General features: G+C 49.1%; 7 protein-coding genes across 7 annotated transcripts; 3 read left to right on the top strand and 4 right to left on the bottom strand.

Moving 5' to 3' along the window:
- Window positions 1-261: 261 nt before the first annotated feature.
- Window positions 262-3,532, top strand: N7520_001519 (putative triacylglycerol lipase (LipA); the record flags this gene model as incomplete). The annotated part of the gene is made up of 12 exons (XM_057135454.1): window positions 262-358; window positions 408-779; window positions 1,202-1,307; window positions 1,373-1,720; window positions 1,817-1,903; window positions 1,958-2,072; window positions 2,131-2,249; window positions 2,300-2,367; window positions 2,417-2,761; window positions 2,826-3,112; window positions 3,178-3,316; window positions 3,393-3,532. 12 exons carry the CDS (start codon window positions 262-264, stop codon window positions 3,530-3,532), a joined length of 2,223 nt encoding a protein of 740 aa, XP_057001390.1.
- Window positions 3,533-4,050: 518 nt separating this feature from the next.
- N7520_001518 (putative LysM domain protein) lies at window positions 4,051-5,958 on the bottom strand (the record flags this gene model as incomplete). Its single annotated transcript, XM_057135453.1, has 1 exon — window positions 4,051-5,958. The coding sequence occupies one exon, from the start codon at window positions 5,956-5,958 to the stop codon at window positions 4,051-4,053; it is 1,908 nt and encodes a 635-aa protein (XP_057001389.1).
- Window positions 5,959-6,767: 809 nt separating this feature from the next.
- Window positions 6,768-8,138, bottom strand: N7520_001517 (protein-degrading AAA family ATPase MSP1; the record flags this gene model as incomplete). Its single annotated transcript, XM_057135452.1, has 2 exons — window positions 6,768-7,976; window positions 8,064-8,138. 2 exons carry the CDS (start codon window positions 8,136-8,138, stop codon window positions 6,768-6,770), a joined length of 1,284 nt encoding a protein of 427 aa, XP_057001388.1.
- Window positions 8,139-8,369: 231 nt separating this feature from the next.
- On the top strand, window positions 8,370-13,658 carry N7520_001516 (mannose-ethanolamine phosphotransferase MCD4; the record flags this gene model as incomplete). Its single annotated transcript, XM_057135451.1, has 8 exons — window positions 8,370-9,303; window positions 9,360-9,794; window positions 9,851-10,072; window positions 10,120-10,130; window positions 10,447-12,195; window positions 12,254-12,441; window positions 12,494-12,744; window positions 12,802-13,658. The coding sequence occupies 8 exons, from the start codon at window positions 8,370-8,372 to the stop codon at window positions 13,656-13,658; spliced, it is 4,647 nt and encodes a 1,548-aa protein (XP_057001387.1).
- A 562-nt stretch (window positions 13,659-14,220) lies between these two features.
- On the bottom strand, window positions 14,221-16,509 carry N7520_001515 (uncharacterized protein; the record flags this gene model as incomplete). Its single annotated transcript, XM_057135450.1, has 4 exons — window positions 14,221-14,796; window positions 14,981-15,736; window positions 15,785-16,039; window positions 16,168-16,509. The coding sequence occupies 4 exons, from the start codon at window positions 16,507-16,509 to the stop codon at window positions 14,221-14,223; spliced, it is 1,929 nt and encodes a 642-aa protein (XP_057001386.1).
- A 693-nt stretch (window positions 16,510-17,202) lies between these two features.
- N7520_001514 (Alpha/Beta hydrolase protein) lies at window positions 17,203-17,686 on the bottom strand (the record flags this gene model as incomplete). Its single annotated transcript, XM_057135449.1, has 3 exons — window positions 17,203-17,291; window positions 17,381-17,467; window positions 17,632-17,686. 3 exons carry the CDS (start codon window positions 17,684-17,686, stop codon window positions 17,203-17,205), a joined length of 231 nt encoding a protein of 76 aa, XP_057001385.1.
- Window positions 17,687-19,955: 2,269 nt separating this feature from the next.
- farA (CeGAL family transcription factor) lies at window positions 19,956-23,314 on the top strand (the record flags this gene model as incomplete). Its single annotated transcript, XM_057135448.1, has 5 exons — window positions 19,956-20,083; window positions 20,307-20,331; window positions 20,574-21,495; window positions 21,545-23,216; window positions 23,266-23,314. The coding sequence occupies 5 exons, from the start codon at window positions 19,956-19,958 to the stop codon at window positions 23,312-23,314; spliced, it is 2,796 nt and encodes a 931-aa protein (XP_057001384.1).
- Between the last annotated feature and the right edge of the window lie 511 nt (window positions 23,315-23,825).

Raw genomic sequence — 23,825 nt, 5'->3', positions numbered from 1 at the left:
AGCACAAACATCAACAAAAGAATTTCTTTTCTTCTTCCAACACTTCAACTTTCCTACCCTTCCAATCTTTTTTAAATTTCGTTCTCAAACGATCCAGATCCCAGAGCCCAAGCTTCTCATCAAATTCTTCTTCAACCACGATCACGATGCCAGATTCTCCAGTTTCTTCAGATTCTGCAGGTTCACCGAGCCGCCTATCCCCAGAGACATTACTTTTCCTGTTCCATCATGTATTTCTTCCCCCAAAATTACCTCAATCCGATGACCATGATTCTGTACACGAACTGTACCTTCGGGCTCTATGGCAAGGTGACCAAGAGTCGCGTTTTCGAAGCATTTGAAACCTTGTGTGATGCAGGTAAGCATATCTTGTAAATGCTAGGTTATATGGTATCTCACATCTTTAGGTGGCTTTCTTCCTTTGTACGTCCGCCAGCAGAACGCAGGAATTCTCTTCAGTCGACAGGACGATACGATACATATAAAGTCATTCGAACTGTCTCCCCGCAACAAGGAAGTGATAACGACCTTAGGTCGTCTTAAACGCACCTTTCCCGGCCCGGCAATTGCCATGGACATGGAAGCTTTCACTGAACCCAGTCTGCGGAAATCACTTGCAGAGACTATTGCGAAAATGAGCAATCAAACATTCCCTGGTACAAAGGCAAAGGCTAAAAAGGCTAGTCAGGAACATGATGAAGACAGAGATTCCACCAATCCTAAAATGGTAACAGAGTTCCTTCCAGCAACTCTGTATCCTCGGTGCTCCGACGTTGACGGTTTGCAAATTGAAAAAAGCACCCGCGAAGAGGTCAATTGGCAACAGAGTCGATCTCCTTGGGTAGTCAATCTATAACTCCAGAGTCCACATGGTGCCTGATTTTTCCTTTATTGCCTGAAAAGCAGGTTGGCTGGACTATGCCTTAAATCCTAATTTATCAGGCCAGACATCGGCCCCAGCCACAGGTGTTTTATAGATCGCGTCCTCCATCTTTACTTTTACCTATCCACAAATGTTTGACCTTTCCAAACTATTTCGGCTCTCAGGGTCTTTCAATAGTACAATTCTTCTTTCAAGAACTCTCATCCCCGCTCTATTTACCCCGGATTCCCCACAATTTTCCCACCTATGAGCGCTTTTATATTTTCAAGACGGATTATTCTGCCCACCAACCTTGAATTGAATAATTCAATATTCAAGAGGCAATTTTTGAACGCAGTTTCTTCGGAGAATATCACTGGCTTGCATACGATGGTCTTCCGATCGAGTCCAATTGGGGGTTGATAGGCCATGGTGGGCCGCTAAGGTAAGTTTGTTAACAATCCCCCCTTTCGTCGCGAAATACTCATGCCAAAGAAGTAATTATTCAAGTGGTATGAAGTCCACCAACATGCTTCCCTTGGCTGTATGGCTATTCCTCGCTTCGTTGGTGTGTTGCAACCCGTTTTCTACGAAGACACATTCCAACAAACCACCAACGGCTACACTTACTTCCGGCAATGCACACAATAAAACGATATTTGTTGGTCGCACCATCTCTGAGTTTAACCAGATTGTGTTCCTGGGTCTCAAATTCTCCAACGAGCCAGTCCGTTTTACTCCTGCGGAACTGAAGACCGAATACACGTCCAAAGACAGTGACTCTGGTGCATTTGATCTCTCTGCAGCCGGAATTAAGCCTCGGGCCGGTGAAATATACTACAACGCGACTGAGTATGGGTATGAATGTCCAGGATATGGGTCGGATACCACAAATTTAATCAAACAGGGCTTTGTTCGGCTGAATGAGAATTGTCTAAACCTCAACGTTATCAGGCCCCAATCTGATAGTGACGAATTACTGCCGGTTCTGCTTTGGATCTTTGGAGGTGGATGGCAACAAGGTTCTACTGCAGACCCGAGGTGAGGTGATTTTACATAAATAGCAGTGGATTATTTGTGACTAACTGTGGCTAGATACAATATGAGCTACATAATCCAACAGAGTGCAGAGAATGGCAAGCCTGTGCTTGGTGTGTCGATCAACTATCGACTCGCTGCTTTTGGCTTCCTAGACTCTGAGGAAGTTCGGGTGAGTTGATCGACTCTTTTTGGAAATCCGGACGTTCATATTGACCTCATTGATTCAGGCTGAAGGAAACACCAACCTTGCACTTCGAGATCAGCGTGTTGCCATGCACTGGGTCAAAAATAATATCAAAGCCTTTGGCGGTGATCCCGACAAGATCACTATCTGGGGCGAGTCTGCGTCAGTATACCAGGAACATTTCAAAATTTGGCTACTGACCTGTTCAACAGAGGCGCTTACAGTGTCGGAGATCATCTAGTCACCAACGGCGGGGATAACGAGGGGCTTTTCAGAGCTGGTAGGAGCCAATTCTTTATCTGATCCGGCATTGAGCTCACATTATCTAGCCATAATGGATTCTGGAAATGCGGTTGGACCCCCATACAACGGAACCGAATGGCACCAACCGATGTACAACGGCATTGTCGAGCGAGCAGGATGTTCGAATGAAACTAATACCCTCCAATGTCTCCGTGATCTCCCATATGAGACTTTCTACAGCATTGCCTACGCTGGTTTGGAGTGGTTTGCCACTATCGATGGTATCTTCATCACACAATATCCACAAATAAGCTATCGCGAGGGCAAAATTACCCAAGTTCCTATTCTTCTAGGTACAAACACGGATGAAGGGACAAGCTTCGGGACCACGGGTGTGAATACAGATGAGGAAGCCATTAAACAACTTATCTGTAAGTATGGTACTTGACATGCAACATGCTCTCAGAACTATCAAGAACTAACGAAATTTCCTAGCATCCAAACGATGGGTTCTTTCCAGCACGGAAGCCACTGAACTTTTGAGCCTTTACCCTAACATATCTGCTATCGGCTGCCCCTACGGCTGGGGGAATGTTACCTGGCCATCTCTCGGTTATGAGTATAAGCGCTATGAGTCCATCGCTGGAGATCTGTGCATGGTAGCACCACGTCGAATGCTGGCACATACCATGTCCGGTTTTGAGAAGAATGTCTTCTCATATCGGTGGGATGTAGCTGCCGTAAACACTAGCTCAACAATTGGAGTGCAGCATTTCGCCGAGGTACAGATTTACCATCTTAGACCCTTTGTATACAGAAAGACTCACTGGCTTACTTTTCTATGCAGATTCCTTTCGTCTTTGCCAACCCAGTCCAGAATATCACCTCCTTGGGAGCAGATTTACCTGGTCGATTAGCACTTGGACAGATGGCCGCACGGATGTGGACATCTTTTGCAGCAGATTTGACACCCAATGGCCATGGAAGTAAGTTCCAGATTAAGCACTTCCGATTGCTGAAAAATTACATCGTTTCTAGAGTCACTTGGCTGAGTTTTTCTAGTTCCGAACATTCCAACCTGGCCTCGTTTTTCATCCGAAGCCAGCAACTTCGTCTTTCGACTTCCGCGGGACGAGAGCTATGTTGAAGCAGATGATTATCGTGTAGCGGGAATTGATTATATAAACAACATTGCACGGTAGTTAGGTGATGATTGATTTGAGCAATACAATACACATTCTTGGAGATTATAATCATGTGGCTTGTGGATTTTAGAGACATCTGGAGAGAACCAGGTGGTCTTCTTGACATTAAGTGAAGTTGGAAAGAAACACTGATGAATGAATGCAAATAGTGAAGCCCCTTAGCAATTAATCAACATTGGAAGTATACGAACTAAATGCAACTGAGGCTCTAGCATCATATTTTTAACCACAGTAGAGTACATATCTTAATATTACGACTTTGGAATAAGTTAGCCAAAGACCGCGGTATATTTAACAATTCCCTGATATAACAACCAAGGCTACAAAGCAACTCAATCGAGATGGGGTGATAGGAATGCGAAGGGTAGAAAAAAAGAAAACACCAAGCCGCTCATGATGAATCAACAGATTTGGAGTAGAAAGGAAAAGAGAACATGCAAAATTTGCGAACTATCCAACCAGTTCACATACACAAGAGCTTCTATTATGTACGCTTGCAGCCTCAACCAAACAACTCAGTCATCCTTGGCTCTCTCGCCATACGCAGTGAAGCCCGAACCAGTCGCACGAGGCCTGCTCGTTGCGGAGGCAGAGGCTGTGGGACGGAAAGAAGAAGAAGACGAGGATGTGTCTTGTTCTGCTCTTCTTGAAATCCCAATGGCGCTGGGAGACCTTCGATCCTCTGAAGCATCATCCAATTCAATTAAATCGTTCATGCCCCACAGCCCCGGACTTCGACCCCGGCCGGATGCTGACAGGGTCGGGGAACCTTGCATGTCATTGAAGCCGACCTTAGCTCGTGTCGCCACCTTGCGAACCCATCCTTCCAGCGCCCCGCCTAGATTCTCTAGACCCATTGAAGCGTTAGAAGTGACGGACTCGGAGCCAAAAGAAGGTGTTCGTAGGTCCGAGAGTGCCGGGGGCGGTGCTAACTGGGGCATGTGTTGTGAGAAGAATTTGCTAAGTCCATCCAGAGCCGGTCCGGGCGCAGTTGATGTGCGATCCAGAGTACCGACGCCGGTACCAGAAAGATGAAGACTGCTGCGTTGACGACGATGCTTAGGGCGAACTGGGTGCGAGCCACTGGGTTTTGCCGGGTCCCCACCACGCGGGCGGGCGCGTGGAAGTGTGGCTTGGGAGGAATCAACTTGGGACGATCCAGACGGGGAAGAAGACCGGGTTGGGTCTTGTGACGAGATCACAGATAGAGGCTCGGCATCAGTGTAAGACACAGATTTCCGACGCGTTCGTGGGAAGAATCCTAGTGCTCTTCGTGGAACACGTCCGATTTCGATGGCGTCTGGAAATCCCTCTATTTTCACCCAAGACTCGTGTTTCCAGATCTTATTGACTTCCGATTCTGAGTGGCCGGTAGTCTTTCGTTCTGTTGCTGGAGTGGTAGAATCAACTGCAGACGAATCAGCGGCGGGCGCAATGCAGCTGCCGGTTCCATCTTCAGAATCAGGACCAAGAAGATCCACATGCTCCTGTCGAATGGGCCGGCCCTTCACGGTGCACGCATCAACCGGCAATAGAACCGTCTTCCTGCTCTGGATGTTGTCGTTGGGCCAGAAACCATTCGCTTTCCGAAAAACAGCCGCTTGGCAACCATATTTGATCGTCACGCCTGTGATACTATCCGATGCCTGTACATGATGGATATACGCCAGCGCGTCCTCGTCGTGATCTGGGTCGATTACCTGATCAGAATAATCACCCGAGTCGCGTTTTTTATGCCGGAAATTGCGGCCTGATATTAAATCGGAGTCTGCAAGCAGCAATGCTTCCCGTTTCTTTGCCTGCACTAGCGCCTGTCGCTCCTCCTTGGTCCCACTTCCAAAATCCGGGGTAGCGGGCGCGGATGGCCCCCATGCTGAGGGGGTTGTTCTGGGAATGCTCTTGGTATATATGTCCGATCGCGACGGTTTCCTGCGGGTATGTGTCTTTGCCGAATTATCTGTGTTCCGTCCAGTGCTGCTCCCTAGAACCGATGATGCCAGGTTTTGTAGAGAAGACCACGGGGAGTCTAGGAAGTCTGTACCTCCTCTTGCTGGCTTGGACGATCCATTCCAGCCTAGCGATATAGGCTCATTGCGACTGCGATACACTGACTCGGTGACTCGGGAGGGATGTCTCATGGGCAAGGGCGATGCTCCGCGGGATGAGAGCGGCGAGGGGGTAGCGCCGCGAGAACGAGTGTTTCCATCTGTTAGAAAAGTAGTTGACGACCCCGAAGTGAATGTCGGAGCTTCATTGTAGGCATAGTTGCCGTTTGAACTGGACGTGTCGTCTTCATCGTCCATGAAGGAGACCAGGCGGCGAGGGCGCGATCGAACCGCGGAGGTAGAGGTGGAGCTTGCGCCGACGGTATTGGAGCTAATGGAACCATTGGCAAGGCTATTTTGGGAACTCATTCCTGTCATTGAGTTCTGAGTAGGTCTGATTCCAAGGATGCGAGTCAGAGGCTCCCTTTGAAGGTGTGGGTGCTGCCAAGGCAGTGATTGCCATCAGTAGTCTCCTAGGAGAGACCCATTCGTCATCCACCCGCCGTGTCGCATTCGTGGCCTCAAGAATGAGGCAAGTCGACCAGATAAAGGGTATTCGTCTCACAATAGCCCAAGGTTTTTATATTAAGGATTTGCTGTCTAATGTGAGGGAGGCGGGGGTGGTGGAGTGAGGAGTGGTGGCTCAATGATGCGATAGGAGGTAGACTGAGGCGTGGCTGTCGTGACGATAACGACCCACAACGGACAACCCCGACTTTGAAGCAGACACAACCTAAAAGCAACAATGACAATCAAGTTGGTTTGGAATTCATTTGCTTAGGGAAAATGACATAGGAACAAGAAAAGAAAATACAGCGTAAAAGCTCGGGTGAGTTTCAGGAGATCCTGTTAGATGATCGGCAGGTGACTTAGCCGCTCACAGAAGTACAGAGAACATGACGTTGCTTGTCTCTTCTCACCACACCGTGCGTATCCGATACCCGATAGTCATAAGACGATTATTTTAGTATTTTATCATGCAACCCAGATCCAATTAGTATAGAGAATAGATCGGAGTAATTCTATGAACAAACCGGCCCTGCCATAGAAATTGCAATCCACTGGACCAGTAAGTAAAAAATTCTAAGAAAATCCCATGAAATAACACCCCATCCTTCGCGCTGCGTCTCGGGGTTGATAGCAGAAAATTAAAGCCATATGGGTCTAGATGAACATCGAACATATCATCACTCAGGAGACTCTGGTCGGATAGAGTGGTTTCCAGTCGAGGCGGTTTCAGATTCAGTATACCAATCCTCCTTCTCCTCGACTGTCTTGACTGGTGCAACTGGTAATTTCACCGGGATAGACTTGAACTCCACATCTTTGAAGAAATTGCTTAAGCGGACGGGCTCCAGCACCTCTTCTGTGGCGATTTGGTTCAAATCTTTGCCGGTCGACAGCATAGCCTCGATGGTCTCGTAAGGTGTGGTGGTATTAACCGCTCTGACACATGCATCCTTGATATCGCTGCCGGTCCAGCCTTCTGTTCTGCGGATCAACGGCTTCTGTAATAACTCGCTGATATCCATCTTAATCAAATCTTCCTTCTCCTCTTTAAGGTCCAGGTCCTCCCAATCCACGAAATCGTTCTTGAGAAGCTTTTTGAAAAGGATGGCACGGCCCCTTGCATCTGGAGGTCTCACCTCGATGGGCTTACCACCCAGACGTCTAATAAAGGCCTTGTCGATAGCGTCGCTGCGGTTGGTGGCTCCGAAGACAACAATTCGTTGGCGTCCTTCAGTCGAACTCTCTGATTGGAGACCATCCCAGTGTGTCATAAACTCCGCCTTCACCATTCCACTTGCTTCGTGATCGCGTTCGGACCGTTTCGCAAGAAGCGCGTCGATTTCATCAATAAAGATAATGCAAGGCTGGACCTTGCGCGCGAGGGTAAAGACTGCGCGAACGAGCCTATTGGATTCTCCGTACCACTTGTCCGTCAATGTAGAGATATTCAAATTGATAAAAGAAGCCCCGCTTTCGGCCGCCAGCGCCTTAGCGATCATGGTCTTTCCGCAGCCAGGTGGTCCCTCAAGGATAACACCAGACGGTGCGCTTCGGAGAGTTGCTGGGTTGGCGGCGAACAATTTCGGGTACATCAATGGCCAAATCACGGACTGTTTGAGGTCCTTGATAATATCATCGAGGCCCGCAATGTCATCCCACCGAACAGGAATATCTTTCGGGTCGACAAGTTCCGCGGCAATCGCTTGTTCATATTGGTTGAGAACGAGCTCGCTTTTTCGGACACCACCCTTTGATTCATCGTCTCCGTATAATTTGCGCAAAATGGCCGCTGACTTCTGCCGTTGTTCCTCCTTCTTCTGATTCTCTGGGTCCGGAGGTGTAAGATGATTCAAAACTAATTTGACGCCACCGTATGCGACCATGCCCTGGACATATTGTTAGAAATTTGCGGTCTTGCAGATGGCGGGTATTTATGGACCCTTAACCCCCGGGCTTCGACATCAGGTACTCACCGTAACTAGCATCATCCCCAGTTCTTGGACGAACCGTACCCAAGGGATACCGCCTCGGTCGCCTTGCGGAGACATGGCGAAACACTTGCAAATATGCGGGTATCAAGAATGCGACAACGAAAATGGATTAGACTGAGTACGGGGGGACAGAACTTCCCCAAGATGACCAAGATGAATCGGGTTGTGGCGCGGACGATCTGTGGCTCGGAATGTCACATGTCCAAGGCGGAGAAGTTGTTGATAATCGCGCTGCGCGTAACACTTCCATAGTGATTTACACCGCCAAAAGCCCTATAATTACGCACCATGCCGAAAAGAAAGGCTCCGACGAAACTTTCTGGACTTACCGGATCAGACGATGAGGATCTGATGCAGGTGACAGAAAGTGAGAGCGCCCCTGCGCAGCAATTGCGCGATGAACCTCCTGCCAAGAAACGACGAGGCCGACCGCGTACATCGAACGATATTGAGACCGAGTCTAAGCCAACAGCCCAAGCTAAGAAGAGAAATTCTGCTACAGCTACACAAGAGGAGGCTCTCGAGACTAAGAAAACCAGTCGCCGAGGACGACCACGCGGCAGCAGTCGCACCTCTGAAGCCCCAGAGACACAATTGGAAGAGGTTACGCACAACACAGTCGATGAACACAATTATGAACAAGAAAATGAGGACCCCATGGTGTCAAGGGAGACTAAAACAACCCGTTCGAAAAGGGCCGCTAAGCCTGCGCCGACTCGTCGAACAGCGCGTACGACTAGCGCGGCAAAGCAAGTTATCACGGATGGCGGATTCGAGTATACACCGTCTGGTTCCAAGCAGACTACTGCTCAGGAATCCAAGGATGAACCCGAACCCAGCCCCCGTCCTCGCGCAGTTCAACGGCGACAGAAAGAAGCGCAAGCGGCCGATCCAGTTCAGAACGACGAACCGGCTCCAGAGGTTATAGATGAGTCTATACTCCATGAAGAAGCACCCCCTTTGCATGCGCCTTTTCCCGCTGTGAAGAACATACGGTCTCGGCTCTCCTCAGTACGGAACATACTAGAAACGTCTCCTCGTAAACGCAAGTCAGGCGATGCCGAGCAAGGTGGAGATCCGGAGTTGAGACGTAGAATTGGTGATCTCACCAAGAAGCATGATGCCCTGGAATCCAAGTATCGCAATCTACGCGAGATTGGGGTCGTAGAGGCCAGCACGAACATGGAGAAGCTGCGCAAACAGTGTGACACTATCACAACGGGTATGTTCTCTACCCAAGAATATTCAAATGCTAGTCTTTGAACTAATGCATTGTAGCTTCAAATGAGCTCGTCGCTTCTCTCAAACTCGAACTGGAAGCACAGCGAGCTCTTGGGCAACAGAGTCGTGCACTCCAAAAGCAAGTCAAGGAACGCGACAACGAAATTTCCCGACTTCAGTCCCAGGCGGAAGAGTCTCGTGCTCAACTCGCTGCTAGCCAAACTGAGATCAAAGCTTTGCAAACTAAGCTCGCTGCCGCTCGCAATACGGCCGCAAGCTTGGAAAATACTGTCAAGGTTCCTGGCAGTGCCATCAAGGGTGGTCCTGCGAATCGTGCAGTAGCAGCTGCCAACGCCGAGGCAGCGCAGGCGGCACAGATCGCACAGCTAAAGGAAGATCTATATAGCGACTTGACTGGCTTGATCGTTCGAGGTGTGAAGGATCGTGAAGCTGATCATTTGTACGATTGTATTCAGACAGGAGTCAACGGAAGTGAGTCATCCCTAACTCTTTCAATGCAGATATACTTCGTGCTAATTATTTCTCAGCGCTGCATTTCAAGTTGGCCATTCCTAAAGTGCCTAGTGCGGAGTATGAAAAGGCAGTGTTTGAATACCTGCCTCTATTGGATGCCAGTCGTGATCGAGAGCTTGTTGATATTCTTCCCGACTTTCTGATCGATCATATTACGTTCGAGCGGGAACAGGCGCCGAAGTTCTATACTCGGGTGATAGATGCCCTCACCAAGCGCCGGTCCAGTACGGCATCACGTATGTAACCCTGGAAAGCATATAAACCTGAATTCGTTGGAGTTAAGGACTGGAGTCTGTGAGCGATTCATGCATTTGAACTGATATAAACAAGGAAACAATCCATAAACCAATGTACAACAGTAGCAAGGAGTTAGAGTAAACACAGCCGTGCACAATTAGAGACTCGTGATTGGTGCTTCACCGCCCGTCCCGCAAGTTACCCGCCAATCCGATATGTGGTTAATTGCTCCATGTCCGTGATGACCTCCTTTTTATAATTGCCTTATTCCTTTTTTTTTCTTTTTTGTTTTCTTTCTTTCTAATCAGGGGCTTAATTTCACTCTTTCATCTATCAAGTCAGGTCACCTCCTGTGAGAGGTGAGGATCGATAGATCATGGCGCGTCTAGGCCGCGTTGGGTTCCTCGCCCTAGCGGTGGTCTTCCACCTGATCTATACATATTCGATTTTCGATATCTACTTCGTCAGCCCTATTGTGAGTGGTATGCGATCATATGGTGTCGACCGATCCAACGGCGCCAGTGCTCCAGCTCAACGATTGGTCCTCTTTGTCGCCGATGGCTTGCGTGCCGACAAGGCCTTCCAGGCCTTCCCCGACCCCTCCCCCGAGAACGACGCCGAACCAACCGATGAATTGATCCGGTTATCTCCATTCATTCGGTCCAAGGTCCTTTCGCATGGAACCTTTGGCGTCTCCCACACCCGCGTCCCTACCGAGTCTCGACCGGGACATGTTGCGCTAATTGCAGGTCTGTATGAGGATGTCTCGGCAGTCACAACAGGCTGGAAGATGAACCCAGTCAACTTCGACAGCGTGTTTAATCGGAGTCGGCACACATGGAGCTGGGGCAGCCCTGATATCCTGCCAATGTTCAAGGAGGGTGCGGAACCAGGTCGAGTCTATGCGGATACCTACGGCGAAGAGGAGGAGGACTTCAGTGTGGATGCATCACACTTGGATACCTGGGTATTTGACAAAGTGCATGCGCTCTTTGAGTCTGCTAAGAGCGACCTAGAGCTGGACCGGAAGCTGCGTGAGGACAAGGTAGTTTTCTTCCTCCACTTGCTGGGATTGGATACCACTGGTCACGCATTCCGACCGTACTCTAAGGAATACCTGAGCAACATCAAGCTTGTCGATCGCGGTGTGCAAGCAGTGACAAAACTGGTGGAAGAGTTCTATGCGGATGACAAAACTGCGTTCATCTTCACCGCGGACCATGGCATGAGCGACTTGGGCAGCCACGGTGATGGTCACCCGGATAATACGCGCACCCCTCTTGTTGCGTGGGGCTCTGGTGTCGCGAAGCCGCTAGCTATTACCCCGGGGGAATTGACCGGACACGAGGACGGGTTCTCATCGGATTGGGGATTTGACCAAGTTCGACGTCATGATGTAGCACAGGCCGACGTTGCCGCTCTCATGGCTTACCTCGTGGGAGTTGACTATCCAGTCAACTCTGTGGGTCAGCTGCCATTGAACTATATCGATGGAAGCCCCGAAGAGAAGGCATTAGCCGCTCTTGCGAACACACGGGGAGTGCTAGAGATGTATCAGGTCAAGGAGCAGCAAAAGAGAGAAGCCTTGCTCCGCTATGTGCCCTTCCAACCTCTTTCAGGAGACGGTGAAACTTCAATTGAAGGCCGTTTCGCAAACATGGAGGCGCTTATCGCTAAGGGTGACTATGAGGATTCGATTGTTCTATCTTCTGAACTGCTGGTTCTCGGTCTTGAAGGTCTACGCTATCTACAGACCTATGACTGGCTGTTTCTGCGCAACATTGTCACTCTCGGATATCTGGGTTGGATTGCCTATTCTCTGACCACCGTGATTGACTTGCATGTACTGCATGGAACATCGGACTCCCACCGGACGACGGCTAGTATCTCGTTCTTCTCGTCCATTCTAGTCGCCTTGTTCTCTGTGTTCTTGTACCAGGGCTCGTCATGGCGCTATCACTTTTATGGATTTTTCCCTGTATACTTCTGGGAAGAAGTCTTTGCTCGCAGGAAAGCTCTCATTGCCGGTCGTGAAATTGTTCTTGGCCATGTCCGCTCATTCAGTGGCTACGTAAGCTTTGGATTGCAATTCCTAGCATTCCTTGGTGTTTTGGAGGCACTCGTATGTCGACCTTGATGATTCCTGCTCTAGCAATGGCCATACGCTGACACATATACAGGTCCAAGCCTATTTCTACCGGGAAATATTAACAATCTGCTTTGTCTTGGGTGCCCTTTGGCCTTTGGCGTACGGGTTCGGATTCATTCGCAACCATGTCGTTTTGACTGCGGCATGGGTCCTCGGCTGCTCTATGATGAGCATTTTTCCTATCCTGCCCGTCAGTAAAATGGAAGATATCGATACTATGTGAGCATGTTCGCAGATCGAGTACTTCATCCATTGCTAATGTTTATTCTAGCACCTATGGCGGTCTTCTGATGTTCTTTACTGGCGTTTTATACTTGATGTTCGAGGATTCTATCCTTGGAAAAAGCAGCGCTGTTCATCAAGGCCACGCAGCAATTAGTACCCTTGGCTCGCGAATCATCTTGGGCTTTCAGGTTGGCTTGGTTCTCCTCGCATTGCTTGTCACTCGATCAAGTGTCTCTTTTCTCCAGGCTCGCCAAGGTCTGCCTCTTGGTAATCAAGTCGTTGGATGGGGTGTGCTAGGTAAGTCCAGCACTTGGGTCCATTCGATGGTCATAGACGGGACTAATCAGCATATAGCTTCTTCTGTTGCACTACCATTCATCCACCGGCTCTACCCTAATAGCCACTATTTGCACCGCCTTGTAGTCATCTTTTTGACTTTCTCACCCGCCTTTATCATTCTCACTATTTCATGGGAGGGCTTGTTCTACTTCGTTTTCTGCATGACTCTGCTTACCTGGGTTCGCCTTGAGCATGCCATCTATGTTCACACCGGATTGAAAGCAGCTAATGGATCAGTGGCTACATCGAAATCCGGCTCTACCGCCACAACCACAGTCGACGGCCGGACATACCACTACCGCGCCCTAACCGTCTCCGATGCCCGTGTGGCATTGTTTTTCTTTTTCCTACTGCAGTCAGCGTTCTTCAGTACGGGAAATGTGGCCTCCCTCTCTACATTCACTCTAGAGAGTGTTCGCCGACTCATCCCAGTCTTCGCGCCTTTCAGCCAAGGCGCGCTCCTCCTCTTCCAAATCCTGATCCCCTTTGCCATTATCAGCGCCAATCTTGGCATTCTTAACCGCCGACTGGAAGTCGGGCCAAGTGCCTTGTTCATGGTGGTTATGTCCATTTCCGACGTGATGACGCTGAACTTCTTCTACCTGGTGCGTGACGAGGGTTCCTGGCTGGATATTGGCATGACCATCAGCCATTACTGTATTGCCAGTGTTCTGTGCATCTTCGTTGCAGGACTTGAATTCCTGAGCGAACAGTTTGTCAGCGGCGTGGACTTTGGGTCTACTGTCGCAGCCGTGACGCAGGTTGTCAGCGAGACTGCCGACTGTGGCCATGAACCCAAGGTGCAGCTAGCACAGTCAGTGCAATCAGCAAAGCCCAAAGCCAAGGGCAAGAAAAACCGGAAGGCTCAATAAATGCTCCTAATATGGACCTTATGTACTTTACTCTCCTCATTTTTCGCGAGGCCAACTTGTTAATATAGATCATGCATTGAAGATCGACCCACCTCTTATCCTCCTAATGACTAATAAGTCACCCTTCTAATACTCGTCCGCAATGGCTCCCTCCAGGTCGCAACAGGTATCAGCAGAACCAGAATAATCCACTCCTCCATCGGCTTAGACCGGAAACATCCCACCATCAATCTCACCCTCCCAAGAAGGCTAAAGCGCCCAAGCTGGAGGGGAATAATTTCCCCCGGGGGAAAGCCGTTCCCGTTATCTGATCAGATCCAATCTGATTGAGAACTTTTGAGCTTATGACTAAGGAGATTTTCGGAGTTGTAACAGAAACGCTGACAGGCAGTTGTGCACGGCTCTCTATTTTGGCTAGCAGTGACTTTGGACGTTGTGTGGTTTTTTTTTTTTTTTTTTTTTTTTGCTTTTGTATTGGTTAATCTTTACTTTTTTTTTTTTTAATTTCAACCTCCTCTTCCTCCACATCCTCCCGTCAGGTCACAAACTCAGAGACCTCGCCCTAATGAAGATCATTCCTGGATGAACCGAACAGGAATTTCTCCAAGGCGCTTGTTGTCGTCGCTTTAAAGGCGGATACCATTGCATCGGCTTCGGCAATTTTTTTCCATTCCTCTTGTTCCTTTGCAAGTTGAGCACCGCGCTTCCCCTTGATGATTAGCTCCTGCTGCGATTTGACCCACAGCTTCTTTTTATCGACGATTCTGATTAGCTCGGCGATGCAATACACACGTTTGCCCTTTTTGCCGATGCCTGAACGGTCACAGAGGACGTACAATGCGTTCCGAGCTCGGCTGAGCGCCACATTCCATCTGTTCGGAATGGACATGAAACCGAGCTTATCTGTGAACGCTACATCAAAGATCACTACTGAGCTTTCCTGGCCCTGGAACGAATTGACTTTGCGCACATCGACGTGATTAAATCCAAGCTGTGGAGATTGCACATGAGCCTGGACCAACAACCGCTGATATAGGCGGTACTGAGCTTCATAGGGAGTCAAGATTGTGATGTCCTTCGGGTCAAGGGTTTTCGAAGCAATGCTCGGCAGAGGGACATCCCCTGTTCGGCAAACAAGCTGTCGAAGATAGAGTACCCAGTCTTCCCGGGAATCGCATTGCGAACATCCACAAAAACGGCATTCGAGTTACAGGAGATGCGGTCAGTTTGGTTCCACTCAAGCATTTTTGAGCCAATTCATTGTGCTCCAGAGTCACTTTAGTTGCATCACGCAGTTCATTATCCTAGAAGATTCGATTCACGATAGCAGAGATGTCAGGCGCCATGCGGTGCTGTTCAAGAAGAACCTCCACGAGTAAGCCGGCATATACGAAGCGTGCGAACGGCGACAGTCGCATTTTCCTGTAGAACTGATTTTCTTCCGGTTTACTCCTGATCATCGACTGCAGTTGATGATGATCACCGAAGAGCAACAGTGGAACAGATGTGTAGTACGTGTACAATGGCCAAAAGTCGGTTTCCTTCGTCATAGCGGCTTCGTCAACGAAAATAGCGTCAGGCCTGATCACTTCGCGGATAATGTTCTGACCTGCCGAGAACAACGTACAGACAACGATGTCTGCGTCCGCAAGCACTTGTTGTAGTATGTTTTTTCCATACGCTACATAGTCTGGCTTCTGCTGACTATCGAGGTCTCCCTTCGCCAATTGATCGCGCTGCATGAGCCATGGGCGCCACCGCGCGTCATTCTTAGCGAACTCAATGATCTGACGGCCAAGACTCAACTCGTACAATGTGACGCGCGAATCTGAGCTTCTAGTTCCTTGACGACTAGGCTTGTTCTCGGTGTAGTAATCCATGAACAACTTGTAGACCATCTCAGTCTTCACAGCTTGCTCGACATCTGCATTGGTCACCATCGCTTCATCGACGGAATGGAGATCTGCATCAGGTTTGCAGTATGAATCCTTTTCTGCATGAATAAGATAAACCCGGACGACTTTAGGCTTCCCACTGCTAAACTCATCTGAGTGGCTCTCGATGATATCATTCAGTGACTAGGCAAGATGGTCGGCGGCGGGGTTCGTCGGAGCAATCAGAAGAACTAGATGCCGGGCAGGGTGAGTGCGCTTTGCAACGGGGATCTTAGTGCGATCAGGCTCCTCGGGAATTTCATCTGGGTCCACATCCTTCTTGGAATAGAGAAGGGAAGGCAACACACGTCTCTCCAGTGTGTACGTCTTGCCTGTTCCAGGTGACCTTTGAACACACCCAATCGGACCCCGGAGCCTCTGGAACTTCTGGAAGACCGAAAACTCTGCTTTGTTCATGGATCCATCCTTTTTGACCCGATTTTCGTACTGGACCAAGTTCTCAGGAGTGATCGAATCGTAGACGTTCACTTCTGGCAAGTTCATGGAGAAGACCAGGAACCTATGATATAAGGATTGGTTTTAATAATAAAAAGAAAAAATGCCTCTGACTATACCTTGTCACTGCTGTTGTCCATAATTACTTTCTTAGCCTCGAAGCCTTTGATGTTATCACGGTAGATTTTGAAAGATGCTTCTTGAGACGGCCAATGACTGTTGAATTGACCATCTTCTTTAGCATTTCGAATTTGGGCTTCAAGTTCGATGAACGGGTACTCGTAATCGTGGAAAAATGAAAGGTTCCATGTGATTCCCGGATCCTTCTTGTCGATGCGGAAAGTACCGATTAGCTCATCATCCAGACCAACAAGACGAGCCTGGCCGACGAGGCTGTCTATCAGCTTCCTGGATCTCAGAGGCTGAAGCCATGGATTCTTCTGCATATTGTCTTCTTTCATGTCTGCAGAAAACCCGCAAAGTCCTCATCATGGGCCTCCATGATGACTTCGGCCGCGAGGTTAGAGCGGATACCAAGGTATGGATAATAAGGCACTTGACTCACCAAATGAAAAAAACTCTTGAAACTGAATATTGCACAGGCCGGTGGAAGACGGAAATGAGCGGTGAAAAGAAGACGTGAGATGAAAAGTGAGAAGGTGAGATACAAGAAGGTGAGACAGGAGAAAGAAAGAGACAGGAGAAAGAAAGAGACAGGGGGAAGAAGAAAGACAGAAAAGAATGGTGGAAAGGAGGGAGGGAGAAATAGTAGAAGAAACAGGAGAAGGAAATGGTGAAGGAAGGAGAGGGTAAAGAAAGTAGAAAGAGAGGGGATGAAGGCGAGGATGATAAAAGGGGAAACAGGAGAAGGATATGGGTAGAGAAGGAAATGGTGAAGGAAGGAGAGGGTGAAGAAAGAAGAAAGAGATTGAAGCAGATGGAAGAATAGGTAAACGAGTAGTGAATGAAATGATTTAGGCAACAAGGCAGGAAACATGTAAAACTTTCAAAGTGAGTAAAGTCAGGACTACCGGTAGCTTCTTTTGGTCAAATCATCAAGGATGACTTGACCCGGGGGCCTACGAGGTCGTAGTACGCCCGTAAGTGTGCAGCAAAGAAACATAATTTAGCATTTGACCCACTAGATATACGCATTAACTCACCCGCACTTCCTTCGAGTCTAGGAAGCCAAAAGCAGCGAGTCGGTAGTTGATCGAGACACCAAGCACAGGCTTGCCATAATCTGCACTCTGTTGGATTATATAGCTCATATTGTATCTAGCCAAAGTTAGTCAAAAATAGTACACTGCTATTTATGTAGAATAACCTTACCTCGGGTCTGCAATAGAACTTTGTTGCCATCCACCTCCAAAGATCCAAAGTAGAAGCGGAAGAAATTCGTCACTGTCAGATTGGGGCCTGATAACGTTGAGTTTCAGTCAATTCTCGTTCAGCCGAACAAAGGCCTGTTTGGTTTGATATCACCCGATAGAAGGTCCTCGAGTTAATCCTCTAACATGATTCGACCTATAGGCCTTTCTTGCACTTCGTTGAGGTTCTCTTAAGTTCAAAACCCTTCGTACAGATCTGACCATCTCTCGAAATTTTGGCATCATGGTTGACTACTTCATTGCTCATTCTTATCAACGGTAACCATAGTCCGTATCAAAAGCCCGACTGGTAGTCTCCGCTTTCCCCCACACTCCGCTCTTCCCCTTCGCCTCAAACATCCTCATGTGGCATCCTTTCAAGCCACGAGATTTTGCATGCACCCGCTGCTTCTGATTGAAGCGCAAATGCGACCAAGCGAAGTCCACCTGCGGCGAATGCCGCTGTAAAAGTGCGCTGTGTCTGCCGGCCAGGTCGCGCGAGTTTGAAGATGGTCTTCACCGTCCTGGTCGGTCGATCCAAAAACTTAAATGCCCAACCCATCTAGCTATAGCATCTTCCGTTACACGCACGCATCAATCTGACTTGCCAGCCAAGAATCCAATTCTAATACATTTTGGCCTTCTCACTGATCTTACGGCCTTGTTTGGGCGGTGAGGAATCTTGCAACTCTATAATATGACCCTATCAATCTCACCCTCCCAAAAAGGCTAAAGCGCCCAAGCTAGAGCCCATCCCGCCAGGGCGCGATGACAGATGGTCGATCTATTCTGAGCGAACGGACCAAGACGGCACCGAATTCAAAAGTGGTGCCTGACAGCCAAGCCCCGCGTGTCTTGAGTCCTTCACGCCTCAATCTGACTAATGTGGAGATATACGCACTGTGATTGGTCAAAGGTGCCCCAGTTTTTAAAGATGCCGAGGCATCACAAGATAGCAGGACAGATGCGGTAATAACACACCGTGACCTCTGCAAGGAGTTCTTCTCGTTCGTCTGGTTTTCGTGAAGGAATTCGGGTTTTATCCCCACAGTATCCGTCTCCCCGGGTTTGGAAGTTACCCCGCAACTGAACGGGTTTGGGGCGTTCAAAAGTTAGGTACGGTTCTGGCGGAGCTAGATGGAATACTGAAGATGGCGATGGTACCTAGAAATATGAATATAGTGCAGGTATTACACATAACGGTGTGTGGTCACAATAAATCATCTCCGTTGGCAATGATCTACGTAAACATTCAAAATTAGCTCCTGCAAGTCTACGTATGTGCACGAGGCACCTTGACAAGATGCAAGCTGCAGATAAGTACTCACGGTTGATTCCGATTGATCTACCAATCGATTGAAGCTGCTGACCACAGCCCTGGAGGACAGCATTACCTTCAGGCGACGTGACACAGCATGCAAACATGAATCAGATGCATACCCTTCAAATGTTGCGGACATATATGTCAACCAGTATGTACACATCCTGCATATGTAGAACTAAATGTAGGTACAGAACTATAACACTCATGGGCATCTTTTATTTAGACTGCCTGACATTCTTCCTCCAGACCTACTCCAGGTTTTGGGTGCATTCAATATAATCCGTAGATCCGTGACTCCTTATTTCCCCGTCCCCGTGGCAGCAAGCGTTGCCCAGAAGTGCGTCAAGCCGGGAAGATCGGGGGGCTCGGATCATCACACATGTTTGGCTTTGGTGCCATGAAAAGCCACTGTAACTTCTATAATGTGGCTAGTCCACTCCCCCGCAAGACTGGAGGCTCCACGTGAGGGCCTAATTTCCAGTTACTTCCACGGCATCGGGTGGATCTCTAAATAGGGTATCTTGGCCTAGCGTGCCTGGACTCATCCATGGGATGGATGTCTGACCTCTTCAAGGTTGCCAGCCTTTCTTCGGATTTTAACACTTCTGCAATATTAAGTCCCCCTTTCCAGTTCCCCTCCGTCGATCATTTCGGATCGGATACCCGTGGCCGGTTCCAATGTTTCGGGATATATCCATGGAAGAATAGGAGTAGACTGGTTTCTCTCCAGGTTTCCGGAAATTTAGTGGATGGCGCAATTTTGCAAATGGTAGTCCTGCCAGGATCTACGGTATTTAGCCTAGGGAGTGTGGGTTTTTCCAGTAAATATGATTACATCCATGGATATGGACTGTGAAATATATGTACTATTCAAGTGTATAAAATACTATCCTAATAATCCAATGTTGTACCGGGAACCAGTTAAATGGAGATTAATTGGGGGAGATCTCCACAAGTGACCTCAGTTATTGCCACTACCCTGACTTTCTCTCTTTAACGGCTTCTTGATATTCTTCTCCGGTCCGTTTTCTCTCGACCTTTGAACCTGATCGCGTGGCGCAGGTTTATGCGTGAGACCAGACCCCCCCCTTCCTGATTCCTTTGACGTGGGACCTTTTAACTCTTATATCATTTGCCAACCCCTTCCACCCACCCCTCCCCCTACCGTTTCCATCGTGCGCCCGACAGCTCACTGCATGGAGACTGCGCGGCTATGAACACCACGATCGAATCCCTAACAGACCCCGCGGGCAGTCCGGCCCCCAGTGCCACGGGCTCGACAGGAACCTCCGGCATCAATGTGCGCAATGGCCCTGCGGGCCAAGCGCTCAGCTTTAGAAGGTGAGCGCCTTCTCCTAGTCAATCATCGAAACAACGAATCTCGATGGATTGTGTGGTGGATGTGAAATGGAGGACACCGTTGTATCGCGGGGGCCCATGTGGGCGCGACAGGAGAGTTTCGCACAGGATTTTCACTATTCCCCTCAAGTCTCCTGGGGGGTAAAAGAAGGATAATAAATGGAACAAGGATTCTAGATGCTAATTCGTTTTATCTAATCTCTAGGCAACGTGCATCACGCGCGTGTGAGGTACGTTTTTGATTCTTTCTTGCGACGCGATCGGGAGAGGAGAGCCGAGGCTGTTGTGTGCCTCGGTCCCTCCTTATCGACGAATGAGTATCTCCAGACCACCAAACTAACAATGAATCGGAGCAGACATGCCATGCTAGAAAAGTGAGTTCTGAGATGAGTTCTGAAATGTCCTTGGATTAATTTTCATCTTCGACATTATTCCTCCCGGTCGGCCTTAACTAAATGTTTCTTGCAACCAGGTCCGTTGCGATGCCGCCAGTCTAGGTGTGCCCTGCACAAACTGTGTCGCCTTTTCCATCGAATGCAAGATTCCCTCCCCCAAACGAAAGAAGAACTCCTCCAAAACCAAAGACGACGTTCGGTATGACAGCCCACCCCACACAGCCTCCTCGCTAGTCGACGCGGCGGTCGCTCACTTTCGGCCCTCCAGTACTGAGGATTCGACCGACAACGCACCAAATGACCATCATGGACAATCCCCAGATTCGGATCAAAAGGATGATACATTCGGATACCGCAAGAATCGCATGGCCTCCGATGGCATGCCCATAACCGATCTCTCGGAGGCGGAGGCAGCCCAGGAAGCTTCGGCCAACAACGCTTATGCCCAATTCATGAAGCCCAAGTTTGCGCGGGCACCCATCAAGGAAGCCGGACGCGTGGCATACCTCGGGGAATCATCCAATTTGTCACTACTGGTTCAAGATCGCCACGGCACTACAGATGTTGTGCATTACCCGCTGCCACCAAATATCAGAGGATCGCGCGCTCGCTTGACAGACTTGGACAACTTGGAAATTGAAATCCTGCACCAACGAGGTGCCTTCTTGTTGCCGCCAAAGCCGCTGTGTGATGAGTTGGTCGATGCGTACTTCAAATGGGTGGCGCCAGTCGTCCCGATTATCAACAAGAGTCGTTTTATGCGTCATTACCGGGACCCGAAGAACCCGCCTTCGTTACTGTTGCTGCAGGCCATATTGCTAGCGGGTTCGAGGGTTTGCACGAACCCTCAGCTAATGGATGCGAATGGCTCGACCACCCCGGCTGCCATGACCTTTTATAAGCGGGCGAAGGCGCTGTATGATGCTAATTATGAGGACGACCGGGTCACTATTGTGCAGGCTTTGGTACTTTTAGGCTGGTATTGGGAAGGACCAGAAGGTGAATTGAACCCGCTTTTTTTGCTTTGTTTTTGCTCTAACAGTTCTAGATGTGACCAAGAACGTGTTCTACTGGACCCGAGTCGCGATGGTGGTCGCTCAAGGTTCAGGAATGCACCGCAGTGTGGAAACCTCACAGCTCAGTAAACCCGATAAGAGACTCTGGAAGAGGATTTGGTGGACGCTTTTCACTCGGGATCGCTCGGTGGCCGTGGCTTTGGGTCGACCCATAGGGATCAACACAGATGATTCGGATGTTGGAATGGTGACCGAGGAAGACTTCATCGAGGACGAACTCGATGTTGCAGCCGAGTATCCACCAGATCCGGTGCATGTCCAGTTCTTCCTGCAATACGTCAAGTTGTGTGAGATTATGGGCCTGGTTCTTTCACAACAATACTCCGTGGCATCAAAATCACGGCGCATGAATGCTATGGACCTCACACACTCCGATATGGCTTTGGCCGATTGGCTGCAGAACTGCCCTAAGGAGGTTTGTTGGCAACGATCTAATCACCACTTCTGGGCCGCACTTCTTCATTCGAATTATTATACTACACTTTGCCTCTTGCATAGAGCTCATATGCCCCCTGCTTCCTCTGCACCCAACAGCTACAGAGTCGAAGAAATGGCGTACCCTTCGCGCACCATTGCTTTCCAGGCTGCAGGAATGATGACTTCGATCATCGAGAACCTACACACCCATGGAGAGCTACGATATACTCCAGCCTTTATTGTCTACAGTTTATTCTCCGCCTTGATCATGCACGTATACCAAATGCGTTCGTCGGTTCCCTCAATCGTGGCGACATGTCAAGAACGTATCAATGTGTGCATGGCGGCGCTCAAGGACGTCTCCAAAGTGTGGTTGGTCGCGAAGATGGTCAACACCCTATTTGAATCTATTCTGGGAAACAAGCTTCTGGAGGAGCGACTTCAAAAAGCGGCAGGTAAAAGGCACCAGCGGCGACCACATGAAAATGCGAACACCGCCGCTCAAAATAGAAGACCAGACCCGCCGAAGCGGAAATTTGACGATATGGATCTGGGCTTGCCAAATGGTGGACCGACGCCCCCTGTGTCGTATGAACGCTCACGTCCACAGACCCCGGCCGTGACCCCGTCTCGGGAATTGAATCAGCCCCAACCGGGCCAGACTTCACCTAACATGCACCGTGGTCCTGCAGACCCCATCTCTGGAGCCGCCAACTCAAGGAGCAATACACGGCCAACAACCCCGTTCAACGCTCAGTTCTCTCTCCCCGCCACTCCTCCCGACTTCTTCCTTGTAACCCGTGCTTCGCCCAACCTGTCCCCATCACTGTGGGAGAACTTTCAACCTGACCAACTCTTCCCCGACGGCACTGCAATCTTCCCCGAGCTGGCCTCCCCGCCTCCGCCCATGGATCCACATATGCAGATTCCTTCAATGCCCCAGAATATGGGCCAGCGTCCCATGGGTAATCCGCAGCAGCCGGTCCATGGACGCAGCATGTCCGCCTCCCAGGGCAGCCCTCAGATGATGTCGGGTGTTCCTGGAGGTATGGGAATGCCGGGCCAGCAGCAGATGTTCGGAATGGAAGGGCAGACATGGCCGATGCAAGGCATGGATGGGACGATGAGTGGTGCCGCGCTGGACGCTGGTAGCCAGGATAATGACAACTGGAGCAACAGTTCCCGCAGTGGACCGACTGCGCCGACGACCTTGAATGTGGAAGACTGGTATGTCCCTCTTCATGATTACCTATTGTTCTGGTATTAACTCTGCTAGGTTTCAATTCTTCGGTATCAATGGCGGATTCGGCAATCTGGCTGCATAGGCCTTTTCCCGAGTTAGCCCTTTGCCTGTCTGTGTGACACTTATTATAATGTACAGTTGACTTGATTTCGTCGTCCAATCATGCTGGCTGCTCAAAATGGAATGTTGGGGTGGAATGCCTGGCGTTGGCGTGACTGTTTTGGATTGATTCAGGAGGAAGGTGGGATTTATACTATCAGGTCTTCTTTTATATTCTATCAATATGATTCTCCAACTAAGATAAATATCAGTTAAAAAAAAATCTAGCTCTTTACTGTATAGAACTAAGCCAGTTCTTGTTCTACTTAAAAGTAAAAACTTGGTTAGCTTAACCTAATTGGGACTAGTGAATGACGAAATCGCAGTCCCCATTCATGAACCAATCAGAGGTCCCCGAGAGCGGAGTCATAGTCAGTCCGGGGGACAGAGAAAGTGGGAGAAGTACCTATCGACATTTTTGTTTTCAATCTTTCACTTCTTTACATATCTACCCTATAGCATTGAATCTTTTCATATAATTGGGATTACAGTAC

This window comes from Penicillium odoratum (genome assembly GCF_028828045.1).
Source record: "Penicillium odoratum strain IBT 22623 chromosome Unknown utg000001l_segment0_segment0, whole genome shotgun sequence".
Classification (NCBI taxonomy): Eukaryota; Fungi; Ascomycota; class Eurotiomycetes; order Eurotiales; family Aspergillaceae; genus Penicillium; species Penicillium odoratum.
The sequence above is the reverse complement of the archived record's forward strand: the minus strand, read 5'-3'. Positions and strand labels throughout refer to the sequence as shown.